Source organism: Adiantum capillus-veneris, chromosome 15, assembly GCF_014529385.1.
Source record: "Adiantum capillus-veneris isolate H3 chromosome 15, ASM1452938v2, whole genome shotgun sequence".
Lineage (NCBI taxonomy): Eukaryota > Viridiplantae > Streptophyta > Polypodiopsida > Polypodiales > Pteridaceae > Adiantum > Adiantum capillus-veneris.
Genome location: NC_140945.1, coordinates 38,995,694 through 39,007,761, shown reverse-complemented (window position 1 = coordinate 39,007,761; position 12,068 = coordinate 38,995,694). Strand labels below are relative to the sequence as shown.

Genomic DNA, 12,068 nt, shown 5'->3' with positions numbered 1-12,068 from the left:
GTGTGTGTGTGTGTGAGCGCAGGAATTGGCTGAGGTTATGGTTTCACATTACCGTCAGGTGTTTGCTGCCCCATCACAGCCTTCTTTGGCAACTTGTCGGGCGCGTGAATTGTTGCTTTCTTACGTTAGTCCGATCCTGTCTTCCCAGGAGGCACAATGCCTTGAGGATCCTTTCTCTCTCGCCGAATTGCATAGTGCGTTGCTTGCATTGGGCAGGTGGAGATCTCCTGGTTGGGACGGACTGACTGTGGAATTTTTCCTCTCGTTTTGGGATGCCCTTAAACAACCCCTGATCTTCATGATAAATGTGGCATGGGAAAAGCAGGATTTACCACTTTCATGGAAAGAGGGCTTACTTAAGTTGTTGCCCAAGCAAGCGCTTTGCGAGCAGTTCTCTCATTGGCGGCCCATAACTTTGATGCCGGTGATATACAAGATTTTGGCTAAAATGTTGGTTCACCGCATCAAGGACTATTTGTTTTTACAGGACTTCATCAGGCTCAATATGGTTTCATTCCTCGTCGTCAAATCATGGACAATTTGGCCAATCTTATGATTGGCATGGAATATGCTAAGTATACGCAACAAGATGTGTTAGTCATGCAAGTTGATATTGAAAAGTCCTTTGACACTGTGCACTGGGACTTCATTGCAGCCACCATGAGATGTCTAGGATTTGGTCCTAAGTTGGCCAATGTGGTTTATTTCTTGTATGATTGTAGTACGTCTTCGGGCATCCTGGATAGGGAATTGACAGAATCGTGGCCGCTTGGTTGCTCGGTTAGGCAAGGTTGCCCTATTAGTGCTTTGCTGTATGCAATTGCTTCTCATCCTTTGTTGATGTATCTTGATAACTTGACCTCTGTGGAGCGTCTTCATGGTTTGCAGCTACCATCGGGTCGTACTTTTATTGGGCAGGCTTATGCAGATGACTCGCTCTTTATGCCCCGCAATCAGCAAAATGATATTTTACACAGCCGAACACTCCTGTGTTCCTTTCCTTGTACATCTTTTTGGTGGGTTTTCCTCTCTTTGAGGTTTCCCACAGTTAGTTAAATCAAATTGATTTACAAAAAAAAAAAAGTGTGTGTGTGAGCATCTCTATCTGTGTAAAGCCATCACAGTTGCAATACCTTGCAATATCAAGAGCAAACATAATGGCCGTATCAGCATCAAGGGGCCCTCTCATCATTAGCTTGTCCAAATCACCCTGCATTTCACAAACTAAATGTCATTCAACCTTGAATATTGCTAACAATACAGCATCTTTCAGGAACAAATGTAATCTTCAGATCCTCACAACAAAAAAAAACACATGTGAATAGGACACACTTTATCTCAAAGATAGCTCACTGCTCTTTGATGTCAACACAATTCCAAAAGCTGCTAATAGGACAATGCTTCCACTAAGTATCGAAATTGCTTTCATCCAGTGAAGAATGGGCATTAAAGGCATCCATGCAGGTTACAAAAGAAACATTGTCACAGTAACTGGCAGGAATTACAAATGAAAGGAATCCCCACACACGTCATTCAGCTAGCATGGCAGCAGGAAAAAAGCTTAAGCAGTTCCCAGCTGCGCTCAAGCCACTCAAAATGCACGTAAATGAGCAATCCAGTGCCATTGTTCAGATGTTAAACTCTTCTAAGCTCTTAGCCACTTCAAATCAGACACCCCCAAACACTTTTAAGCTCTTATCCACCTCATCTCCGACACTCCCAGACACGTTTTAGCACCTTAGTCAAGTATACTCTTAGGTGGTGGTCATCTATTTATCATTTCTTTCCCTTCAAGACATGTCATGAACATTTTCAACTTGCCCATATGTCAGCCTTAACCCACAGAGATGTTGAAATAGCTATCAATCGCTATAACTATCACTCAGACACCGGACTAAGCTTTTTAGCTGTTCTACATAACTCACCTTCTGAAGATATTCTGTGACTATTGCAAGCTGGTCACCACGAGTTACAGCCCCAAGAAACTGAACAATGTTTGGATGCCTCAGGTGTTTCCATATAGAGAGCTCCTTTTGAAATTCCTTCCTTCAAGTACAAAACAATGGTATCAATACTGAACAAAGCCATTGTAGTAAACTTTTCTTGTCTTCATCATGGTGGAGGACAGAATTATTGATTTTAGCAACAATAGACACAAAAGTGGAAAGGAATAAATTCTATCTATCTGCAAGAGAACTTTGAATTTAACAATACTAAACAAAACAAACTTTTAATGAAGCCCATTTTTAGTTGTGAACTGTTTGATGCATTCCTCTATGGAGTTTGAGATATGATGGGACTTCTTGAGATATGATACTTCTTGCAGAAGCAGAAGTATCAAGATATAGAAGGTTGAAAATGGCCCAGGGCTCCCATAAAGATCTGGAATTTCGGGTCCCAAAACAGCTGAAACCTGCTTGACATGCAATCTTTGAAAGGTTTCAGGCTCCTTTTTAAAATAGAAGAAAAAAACTGGAACAATTAGAGAATGCAAGAACATACCTAGATCCGGATTCCAATGACTGCATGACATTTTTGTACAGTGTTGTACCAGCATTGTGTTATATTAACCATGTTACATGTGCAACCCGCAAACTGTGAGTTTACCACATTGTTTACACAGATGCAATGGCATTGTTGTATTATCCATGTTGCATGTACACATACAAGCGTACACACGCTTACACACATAAAATAGACCATCATCTTCATTGTGATGATGCAGTATCAGGTCTGTTGTAGTGTTAAATCTTCATGGTTCTTTGGTTCTTTGGTTCTTTTGTATGACACTTTTCTGATGCTACGAACTCCGGTTGGTGAGCAGCTCGTCCAGATGCTACAAGCTGTTTCTCTACCAGCTGAATGACCATGAGCTGCTATGCCTAAAACTTCTGAGAATCAGTGTGTATAATTTCTCTATGCAAACGATTATGAGGCTCTAAGTTGTATGATCATGATGTAATTATCATTCATGCTTACATTTTGGGCATCTAACAGGTAAGGTGCAGATTCCAATGCAGGAGGGGCTCCCTAAACACAAGGCCTTACTGGATAAGCAGGAAGCCTTACAAAAGCAGCAGTGTTGCTTGTACAAAGAAGTGGGGTTGCTGATTTAGCAAATTTGAATAGCGGTTTTGGCAAAAATATGTCTCAATTTCTGAAGGGAGGACAAGAAGATGAACGACCTTCCACATTTGTGGCAGTAAAGTCTGTGCAGTGCTCTTGGTGCAGTAGGTAGCTTCAGTACAATGTGCAGGAAGTCTCATTCACACAACGTGTGTCACAATAGACAAACATGAACTGCATAGCAGCCACAGAAGCACATCGGTGCACCATACACAGACTCACAGACGATATATACTGCACATAAAACCTCAGTAGAAAAACTCCATATCAGTACATGGGTGACTGGCTGGCAGCACTCAGTTCCATACCAAGGATCAGGGTGCAGATACATGGAGGGTGTCGAGGCTCAAGTTGCAGAGAGTTTCAGTGATAAAAGGATCTATTTTGTGAAAAGAAAACTCTGACCTTTTAGTCAAATAGTATATGCAAGCTCAAGTTGAGAAGCAACCCTTTTCCCTACTATAAATTGATCCTTCTCGAGATACAATTTATGATTTCCGAGGCACTGTGTTTCTAAGCCGTGCAAAAGCTTGAAAGAAGAAACCAAATAAGCTCTCGGAAAACAAAATGCTCACAAGCAATGGAGGGCAGTAAGCAATCAAAGTGGAAACCATGCTCAATTCATGAAGTAGAATATTAAGACAAGGACTCACCTTATTTGAGGGTTTGCATTCAGGGACGCTTTGATTTTTTTGACTGCAACCTTTGTCCCTCGCCAAATTACTGTACGGATTTCTCCAAACGAACCCTATAAAGAATTGTCATTAGTGCTGCCAAAAGAGGTGCTGAATATGTGCTGAGCACATTCTTTTCTGACTTAAAGTGACAGCACTAGAACTACCTCACAATTTTGATTGCTACCAATGTAGCAGGAAAAGTGTGCGTGCTTTTTTCTTTGGGTGCTCCTCAGTGCAATATGCATGAAACCTCACTCCAACAGAAAGAAAACATAACACAGCAGTAGAACAAGAAACTCAAGACAGAATAATAGACTCAAAACACCATGGAACTTGACTCTCATGGAACCGGTACAGACTCTGGCTGGCATCACACTCAGCTCCAAGCCCAGGACTCACAAGTACAATGGGAGTGTCGAGGCTCCAATGTGCAAGGGGAGTGCAGAAGTGCGATGTTGGACCCAAGACACAAGACTCAAGACACTAGACCATAGAAAGTAGACGAAGCATACAAAGACTAGAACCAATCATACATATATACAATCATAAAGAGCCACCAACGGCTAGCAAAATATCCCAGTCCAGCTAAGTCTATCTCCAATTTGTGGTGGCGGTCATTGGCCACGGTGTCCACTAGAATGCTACGTGTCATTGCCCAGGTGAGAGTTCGTCCAATGTGAACTCCAAACCAACTGTAACTAGCTGCCTGTCTTGTGCAAGTCGCATTGTAGCCCTGCTACAGGTTGCCCGCCACAAGACCACTCACCGTCTCGGTGAGAGAAACACTAGAAAATCAAAGATGTTTGAGACCTTGCTTCTCTTCGTGGTCAAACCTGAAGATATGTTTATGAAGAGATAGAGTCCGATACGTGCCGTTGAAGAAGGCGGGAGGAGCAACTCGACGCAGCTCTATGTTGATAGTCTTGCTCTAAGGGCAACATTATCGATGCAGTACATTGTGGTGCATGGACACCTTTCGGCTCTAGCACAGAGCGCACCAGATGATCAACAAGGAAATTGGATGCAAGCAAGAGAAGAGGATGCATGTTGACAGCAGATCTTCAGATTTAGACTGGGATATGTAGTGAAACGCCTGGTAGTTGTGAGTGTAGCAGGCTACAGTGTCACTGCTACAAGACACAGTTACAGTTAGTACACTTGGTCTGGTCTGTTCACACTGGACGGACACTCTGGGTAGTGACACGTGGCAGGGATACGGATGGTGGCCTAGTGGACATGTGGCCAGGTCACACTTAGCTGGCTGACATTTATGAGCCGTTGGTGGCTCTTTATGATTGTATCTATGAGTAGTAGCCGTTGGGTCATTATAATTATCTTTCATGGATGGTCGGGTCATCGTTTTGGTAGCGAGTCTTACACAGAGCACCTCGGCACTCACCCTGCACATCTGAGCCTCGACACCCCCATTTGTACCTGTGAGTCCTGGGCTGGTGCTGAGTGTGCTGCCACGCCAGAGTCTGTACATGGTTCTTGGAGATAGTCGAGTCCACATGTTCAGGTCCACTGTTGTGTCTCTGTTGTTCTGTTGTTCTGTTGTTATCCATTGTTTCTGTGTTTCATTCTGTTTGAGTGAGTTTCCATTTGTTTGAGTGAGATTGCCACGCACATTGCACTGAGGGGCACCCACACTGTAGAGAGCACGACACATTACCTGCGCTACAGGTGCTCTCATTTTGGCGATCACGGTGGGACCTCAACTGAAGTCTCACTCTGTTGAGTAGCTGGTTTTCTTCGCTTCGCCTGTGCAGCTTGTTGGTCTGGTCCAGTTTCACCCTTGACAGCTTAATCTAGCTGGTCTAGTCTCTCACCTTGCTGGTCTGGTCCTCTCTCGCCCTGGTCCACCTAGTCCTCGTCCTAGTCTAGTCCTCCTCGTCCCTGGTCTAGTCCTTCCTCGTCCTGGTCCAGGCCAAGTGGTCTAGTCACTCGCCCTGGTCTAGTAGAGTCTAGACCAATGTTCAGCCAAGTAAAGGTCATCTTGCCCAAGTGAAGGTCTTCTTGCCCAAAGCTTGGTGGGGTTGGCGGTTACTGCATGACACATACAAGGAGGTCATTGGAGCGTCAAAGTGCACTACTGAGTCCTCTGAAGTACTACCACAGACGGCGTCAACCCTTGGTGCCCAGTAGAAGCATATTAACCCCATCACCCATACCTACTCATACAACTACCTCCATTCCTTCCACCGGTTCTACATCCTCCAGGTCACCTTCTCCGGTAAGGCTCTCCCCCATTTTGTTACAGCAAGCTAGTGAGCAACAGACTCAGGAGCAAGAGGCCATGGAGGAGCTCACAAGTGTTCTGGCAAAGGTGAACATCAAGTTCCCTACCTTTAAGGGTCTCTCCACAGAGATGCAGACGACCATGCTCGGAGGTTTGTCTCTCTTTGCAAAGGTCGTGGCCTCAACAGAGAAGACGAATACCTGGTGCTCTTCCCGTCCACCTTGGATGGTCTTGCAGATAAATGGTACAGTCAGTTTGCTGAAAACCACTTAACTACTTGCACCATGTTAAGACAGCAGTTCTATGAAGCTTTCTGACCAAGGGATTATCAAGAGAAGATTCTAGATGAGTTGGCCAACATGTTGCTCCAGCCCAAGGAGACATTTGCAGAGCTCATGACCAGAACAAAGTCCCTAGTCGCCAAGTTGCCTCAGCAACCAGGGGAATTCATGGTGAAGAAGTGGGTAGAGAAGGCTCTGCCTAAGACTTCTCAACAAAATCTCAGAGAAAGCCTCCGTCCTGAAGCCAGTCTGGAAGGCTTTGTTGCTACTGCTACTAGAATAGAGGGAGCAAGAATGGAGTTCACTGACTCTCCTCAGTTAGATACTGCCTCTGTACTCGTGGACAGTCCATCAGACCCCTTGACTTCTTTACGAAGGGAACTGGAAGCCCTAAAGTTACAACGGGCCCTTCAAGAAGAGAGATCGTTCTCTCTCAGACAAGAGAAGCCTCCACATCAAGAGGCTTATGATCAACTTAAAAGAGAGTTAGAAGAGCTCAGGTCTCAGCACGAGACTAAGGCTATGGTATGGTGTAGTTCATGCCGCTCTCCAGGACACCCTCCATAGGACTGTCCCCTTCGCTCTTATTGCCACTTCTACGAAAAATCGGGTCATGAAGATAAGGATTGCTACTATATAAAGAGATTGCACAAATACAGCAAAGTCTTGGTCCTACTCTCCAATAGGGGTTAGCACCAGCATCCAACATGGTTTCCCACTACGGCCATCCCAACTACATGCCACCTTTGCTCAATACCCCTACTATCCAAGGTATGTCAAGTACTTTCCCGACTCAAAGTTTTTATAATGCTGATGCCACCTCAACCCCTCAGAGCTTCTACACTTTAGCCTCCAACTCCATGCAGCAACCACCTCGTCCCCCGTTTCGTCCTTCCAATCGGCCCATACTCTGCTACGGATGCGGAGAATATGGGCATTATCAGAGCAAGTGTCCTTTACCTGAGGGGTCCCCTCCTTGTCGTCATTGCCCTGATTCGAAGGATCACTACAGTAAGGATTGTCCCACGCAAAGGGCATCCACGTCTTCAGGCTCGACTCAGAACCAGCAAGAATTCACCTTCCCGAAGATAAACTTGATTATTGTGAACACCGTGCCTCAACCATCACCTGCTACTCATGTGGTTAAGCCACTACAAGTGGAGGAGCCTGCTGGTGTCCTTACTCGGGCACAAAGAACAGCTCTTGGTCTCAGTCTGCCCACAGGTCCACCTCGCCGGGTCCCACTTCCTCAATCTGGTCTACCTGACCCAAAGGACGAGTCCTTCAAAATTGCTTAGAGCAAACCAACTTCCCTGTTATCTGACATTGATGGAGCCTTCTTGGAAGCAGTGGCTGACTTGGAACAGATTAAGGTCCCAAAGGGAGCCCAGTTCGAAGGCGCCAAGCCCACAGCAGAAGCCATTTTGAAGAATACTTTTCAGCAGGTATCACTATACGACATGCTAAGGCTCGACGCAACACTCAGAAGTGACACCCTGTCAGTCATTCAGTCTCTGTACCCGGGGATTGGGCCTAGTGGCGCGCACCTCCTTGTACAGCCCTCAGAGTCTTATTTGATTTCCTATCCAACTGCTCCCCTCACCGATTATAAAAGTTCTCGTCTCACTGTATCTATTCTTGGGCACCAGCTATCCGGCGTCATCGTTGATGGTGGATCTGGAATCAATTTGATGCCCGAATTCACTATGATGGCCTTAGGTCTACAGCCTACCCGACCTGCTCCTTTCACTGTTACATTGGCCGATCACAGAACAGTCTACCCAGTGGGCATAGTCAACAAGGTGCCTATGAAGGTACAAGATTTCACTTTTAACTTGGATTTTGTGGTAGTTAATCTTCCCCAGGTAGAGGGAGGTTATCCCTTGTTGATTGGTAGGCCATGGTTGCGACATACGAAAGCACTTCACGATTGGGGAAACGACGCCATGTGGATACATACTCCTGGCTCTCCAATGCAACAAATTCGTCTCGAAGGAGGTATGGATCCGGTCGTTCAGCATAGCTCTTTGTCAGTAGAGTCCAACCCTAACTTGGAGCAGCCGGTCCCTCCTGATGGGTCGGATGAAGACTTACTGCAGTGGTTAGAAGCTACCTCTTCGATGCAATGCTATGTAGTCTCTCTTCAACCTTTGCCAACAGATTCACCCTCTCCCCTTGATCCTACACCTGAAGCTACACTTGAAGCCAGTAATCCTAGTCAGCCAAGGGTGCCAGAACCAAGTGGACAGGTCTCTGGTGACCATCCTTCAGAGGGTCCCTTGATGGAAACCGTCGGCCTGGGTGAGCCTATAACCCACCATAGAAGGGGGAAAAAGTCTCCCTTGCAAGAGTTGGCCAACACCCCAGCTCCTTCCTTAGCCTCCACTCCATCTGACTCTCCACCCATGCCGGAGCACTTTGAGGTATCTGAAGATTTACCATTCGCAAAGCTTCCATCAGGATGGTTGCAAGAAGAGTATGCTGATTTCAACATTGATCAGACGCCAGCTCATAATGTCCAGAAGCTCACAGAGGCGGCACGGTCTTCTCTCCCTGACGCAGCCTCGCCCACTGCACCGCCTGACCCAGTCAGAGAGGTCAACCTAGGCAGCCTTGACAACCATCAGCCCATCTTGTTAGCCGCTCGGTTATGGGATCACCCCGCTCTACTCGACCAGGTAATCTCTTTCATGCGCTCTTTCAAGGATGTGTTTGCCTGGTCTTACCACGATTTGGAAGGAATCCCAGCAGAGCTAGGAGTCCACACAATTCCTCTGGTTGAGGGGGCTAAGCTGGTCAGAGGACAGGCTTACAAACTGAATCCCAAGTATGCAGAAGCAGTCAAAATCGAGTTGGAAAAAATGCAAGAAGTAGGTATTATTGTACCAATAGAGCACTCAGAATGGTTGTCCCCTATGGTTATTGCCCCAAAGAAGCAGTCCAACAAAATTCGAGTTTGCGTCGACTACCGGGCTTTGAATAAGGTCACAATCCCGGATGGATTTCCGACCCCTTTCACTGAGAGAGTCCTCGAAGATGTCGGTGGCCATGTACTGTATAGTTTTATGGACAGGTTCAGCGGCTACAATCAGTTAGGAATACATCTTGACGACCAAGTCAAAACAGCTTTTGTGACTCCCTGGGGTATTTTCATCTACACTAGAATGTCTTTTGGGCTTAAAAATACACCACCTTCTTTCAATCACATAGTATATCTCATCTTTTGTCCTCTGCTTACTGATCACCTTCGCATATTCATGGACTACTTTTCCACCTTCTCGGGTGCTCAATGTTCGACCCCAGTAGAAAATCTAAAGGAGCATCTTGCTCAGCTCTCTGCAGTCTTCCTTAGGTGCAGAGAGGCATGTTTGAAGCTCAATCCGAACAAGTGTCATTTTTTGGTTACCGAGGGCACATTGTTCCGAGGCTGAAGTATTTGCATACCTCAAAAAACACCTCACTGAAGCGCCTATTCTAGTTGCCCCAGATTGGGCCCTACCTTTTCATGTGCATACAGATGCCAGTCTGCTGGTTGTGGGTGCTGTGCTGACTCAACCTAGCAAAGAGTTCAACTTGGATCGCCCTGTACATTATGCAAGTCGCCTGCTTACCAAAGCAGAGCGTAACTATAGCACCACAGAGAGGGAAGGTTTGGCTATAGTGTATGCTCTACAAAAATTTCGTCACTATTTGCTAGGGGTCCACTTCACAATTATTACTGATCACCATGCCTTGCGCTATCTGCTTAATAAGCCACAGGTCGAAGGTCGAGTATGGCGATGGCTCCTCCTATTCCAACAGTTTGATTTTGAAGTGGTACTACGTCCTGGTAAGCATCATGTAATGGCTAACCACCTCTCTCGCATTCACACAGGTGAAGAAGCTACCGGGATTGCGGATGACTTTCCAGATAGCAGTCTTTTTAAAATAGATACAACACCGGAATGGTACTGTGAGGTCTTACATTTTCTATCTACTGGGTTGTACCCAGAGAAGGCATCTCCACTGCAGAAGAGGAGATTGCTGTTGAAGTCCAGGCCTTTCACTCTGATTGGGGGCTAGCTCTACAAATCAGGACCAGATGGTGTTCTGAAGCGTTGCGTCTCTCCTCATGAGGTGGAGCATATTCTGGAGGATGCCCACAGTGGTCCCACTGGTGGCCATTACCCTGGTCACATCACCGCCCAGAAGATTCTACAGAGTGGTCTATGGTGGCCCTACGTTTTTAAGGATGCAATAGCATATTCTAAGGTTTGTGATGTGTGCCAACGCTCTAGGCCGAAGCCAAGTAAGCAATCCAACCGTCCTCTGCAGGTCCCGATGGCGTGGCTACCTTTTGAGAGATGGGGCTTGGACTTTGTGGGTCCAATATATCCCCCGGCTCAACCAGGTAATCGCAAATATCTGCTAGTGGCTACAGACTATGCAACAAAGTGGGCAGAGGTACTGGCGACAGTAGATTGCACAGGCAATACAGTAGCCAAATTTTTATATGAAAATATTTTATGCAGATTTGGATGTCCCTTAGAGATCACCACTGATAGGGTAAGTCATTTTGTCAATGACATGATCTCAACTTTGCTGGCCAATTACAAGATTTTTCATCGCAAGTCGTGCTCTTATTACCCTAGAGCCAATGGGCAGGCCGAGAGCACCAACAAGGTTCTGATCACCCTCCTGCGGAAAGCATGTCATCTCCATCCAGCATTGTGGGCACAGGCTGTGCACGGCACTCTTTGGGCATACCGCACAGCTTTCAAAGCAACAACGAATCACACGCCTTTTCAACTCGCTTTCGGTTTGGAAGCCATAGCTCCATTTGAGTTCAACTCCGGATCCCCTAGGGTGGGCAGTCTACGTGCAAGTTGGGGCATGGAATCTGCTTCTATATCCCGTCTCACCTTATTGGATGAAAGCCGTCGTTTAGCTTCACATGCTCTACAAGCGGAGCAACTTCATCGCAAAGCGTGGCATGATCGCCACCTCAGAAAACTGAAAATAACGCAAGGCACACTGGTGCTACTCTATCAGGCAAAATATTTGAAAAAAGCAAAGAAGCTGGTTCCAGCTTGGCAAGGGCCCTTCGTGGTGGAAGAGATTTTACCACAAGGGGCAATCCAGTTAGTCACTCTAGAAGGTGTCTCCCTACCGCTGGTAAATGGATCCAGACTCAAGATTTACCATCACTAGAGCTGACTTGCCATCATCACTGGCCCTGGTGATAGTATACTTCATTGAATATGGTGGTATTATCCCTTCATCAGTAGCCTTATTATTGTTCCTCTTCATGATTCCCGTTTTTCTACTATTTTCCCTGTCACCGAGTCTTCTCCATCCGATCTAAGTTGTAAGCAAAAAATCAATCCTCTCTCTGATCTTGTAATTCCCTTTTTCTCATCTTGACTGTACTCCCAGTAAGGATCTCGGATCTGCTCTCATTTCATTCAACAAGTCACTTGATTTTGCCCCAGGATTCAGCGTGTCTTTTGATTTATTTTAACTCGGAAACATCTCCACTCTTTCCAATCCACGGTTATCCAACTGTCTCATCTCCACTCTCAGCATCTTTGCTTCTCTGTATCAGTCTCTCTCTTCCCTGTGGAGTTCTTCAAAAGACGCAATCCCATCTCCACTCTTTTCTTTGATAAGGCTGCTCTTTTGGAATATTATCAGCTCTGTTCTGAGTAGGAACATTCACTTTCCCTAAGTTCAACAATCGGTCAGACCAATCTTTGAGTTCTATTG

General features: G+C 45.9%; 1 protein-coding gene across 6 annotated transcripts in view; it reads right to left on the bottom strand.

Annotated features, from left to right (window-relative positions):
- Positions 1-12,068, bottom strand: part of LOC147440553 (serine/threonine-protein kinase VIK-like) — a 148,584-nt gene that overhangs the window by 56,499 nt on the left and 80,017 nt on the right. For all 6 annotated transcript variants that reach the window (XR_015190408.1, XM_086530273.1, XM_086530272.1 and 3 more), the window contains 3 exons: positions 3,780-3,874; positions 1,926-2,046; positions 1,134-1,210 (listed from right to left, as the gene is read on the bottom strand). Coding sequence is in view for 5 of the 6 variants with exons in the window: in XM_086530273.1 (XP_086386399.1) it covers positions 1,134-1,210; positions 1,926-2,046; positions 3,780-3,874 (293 nt within the window). In the remaining variant the exon portion in view is untranslated. The remainder of the gene's footprint in view (positions 1-1,133; positions 1,211-1,925; positions 2,047-3,779; positions 3,875-12,068) is intronic.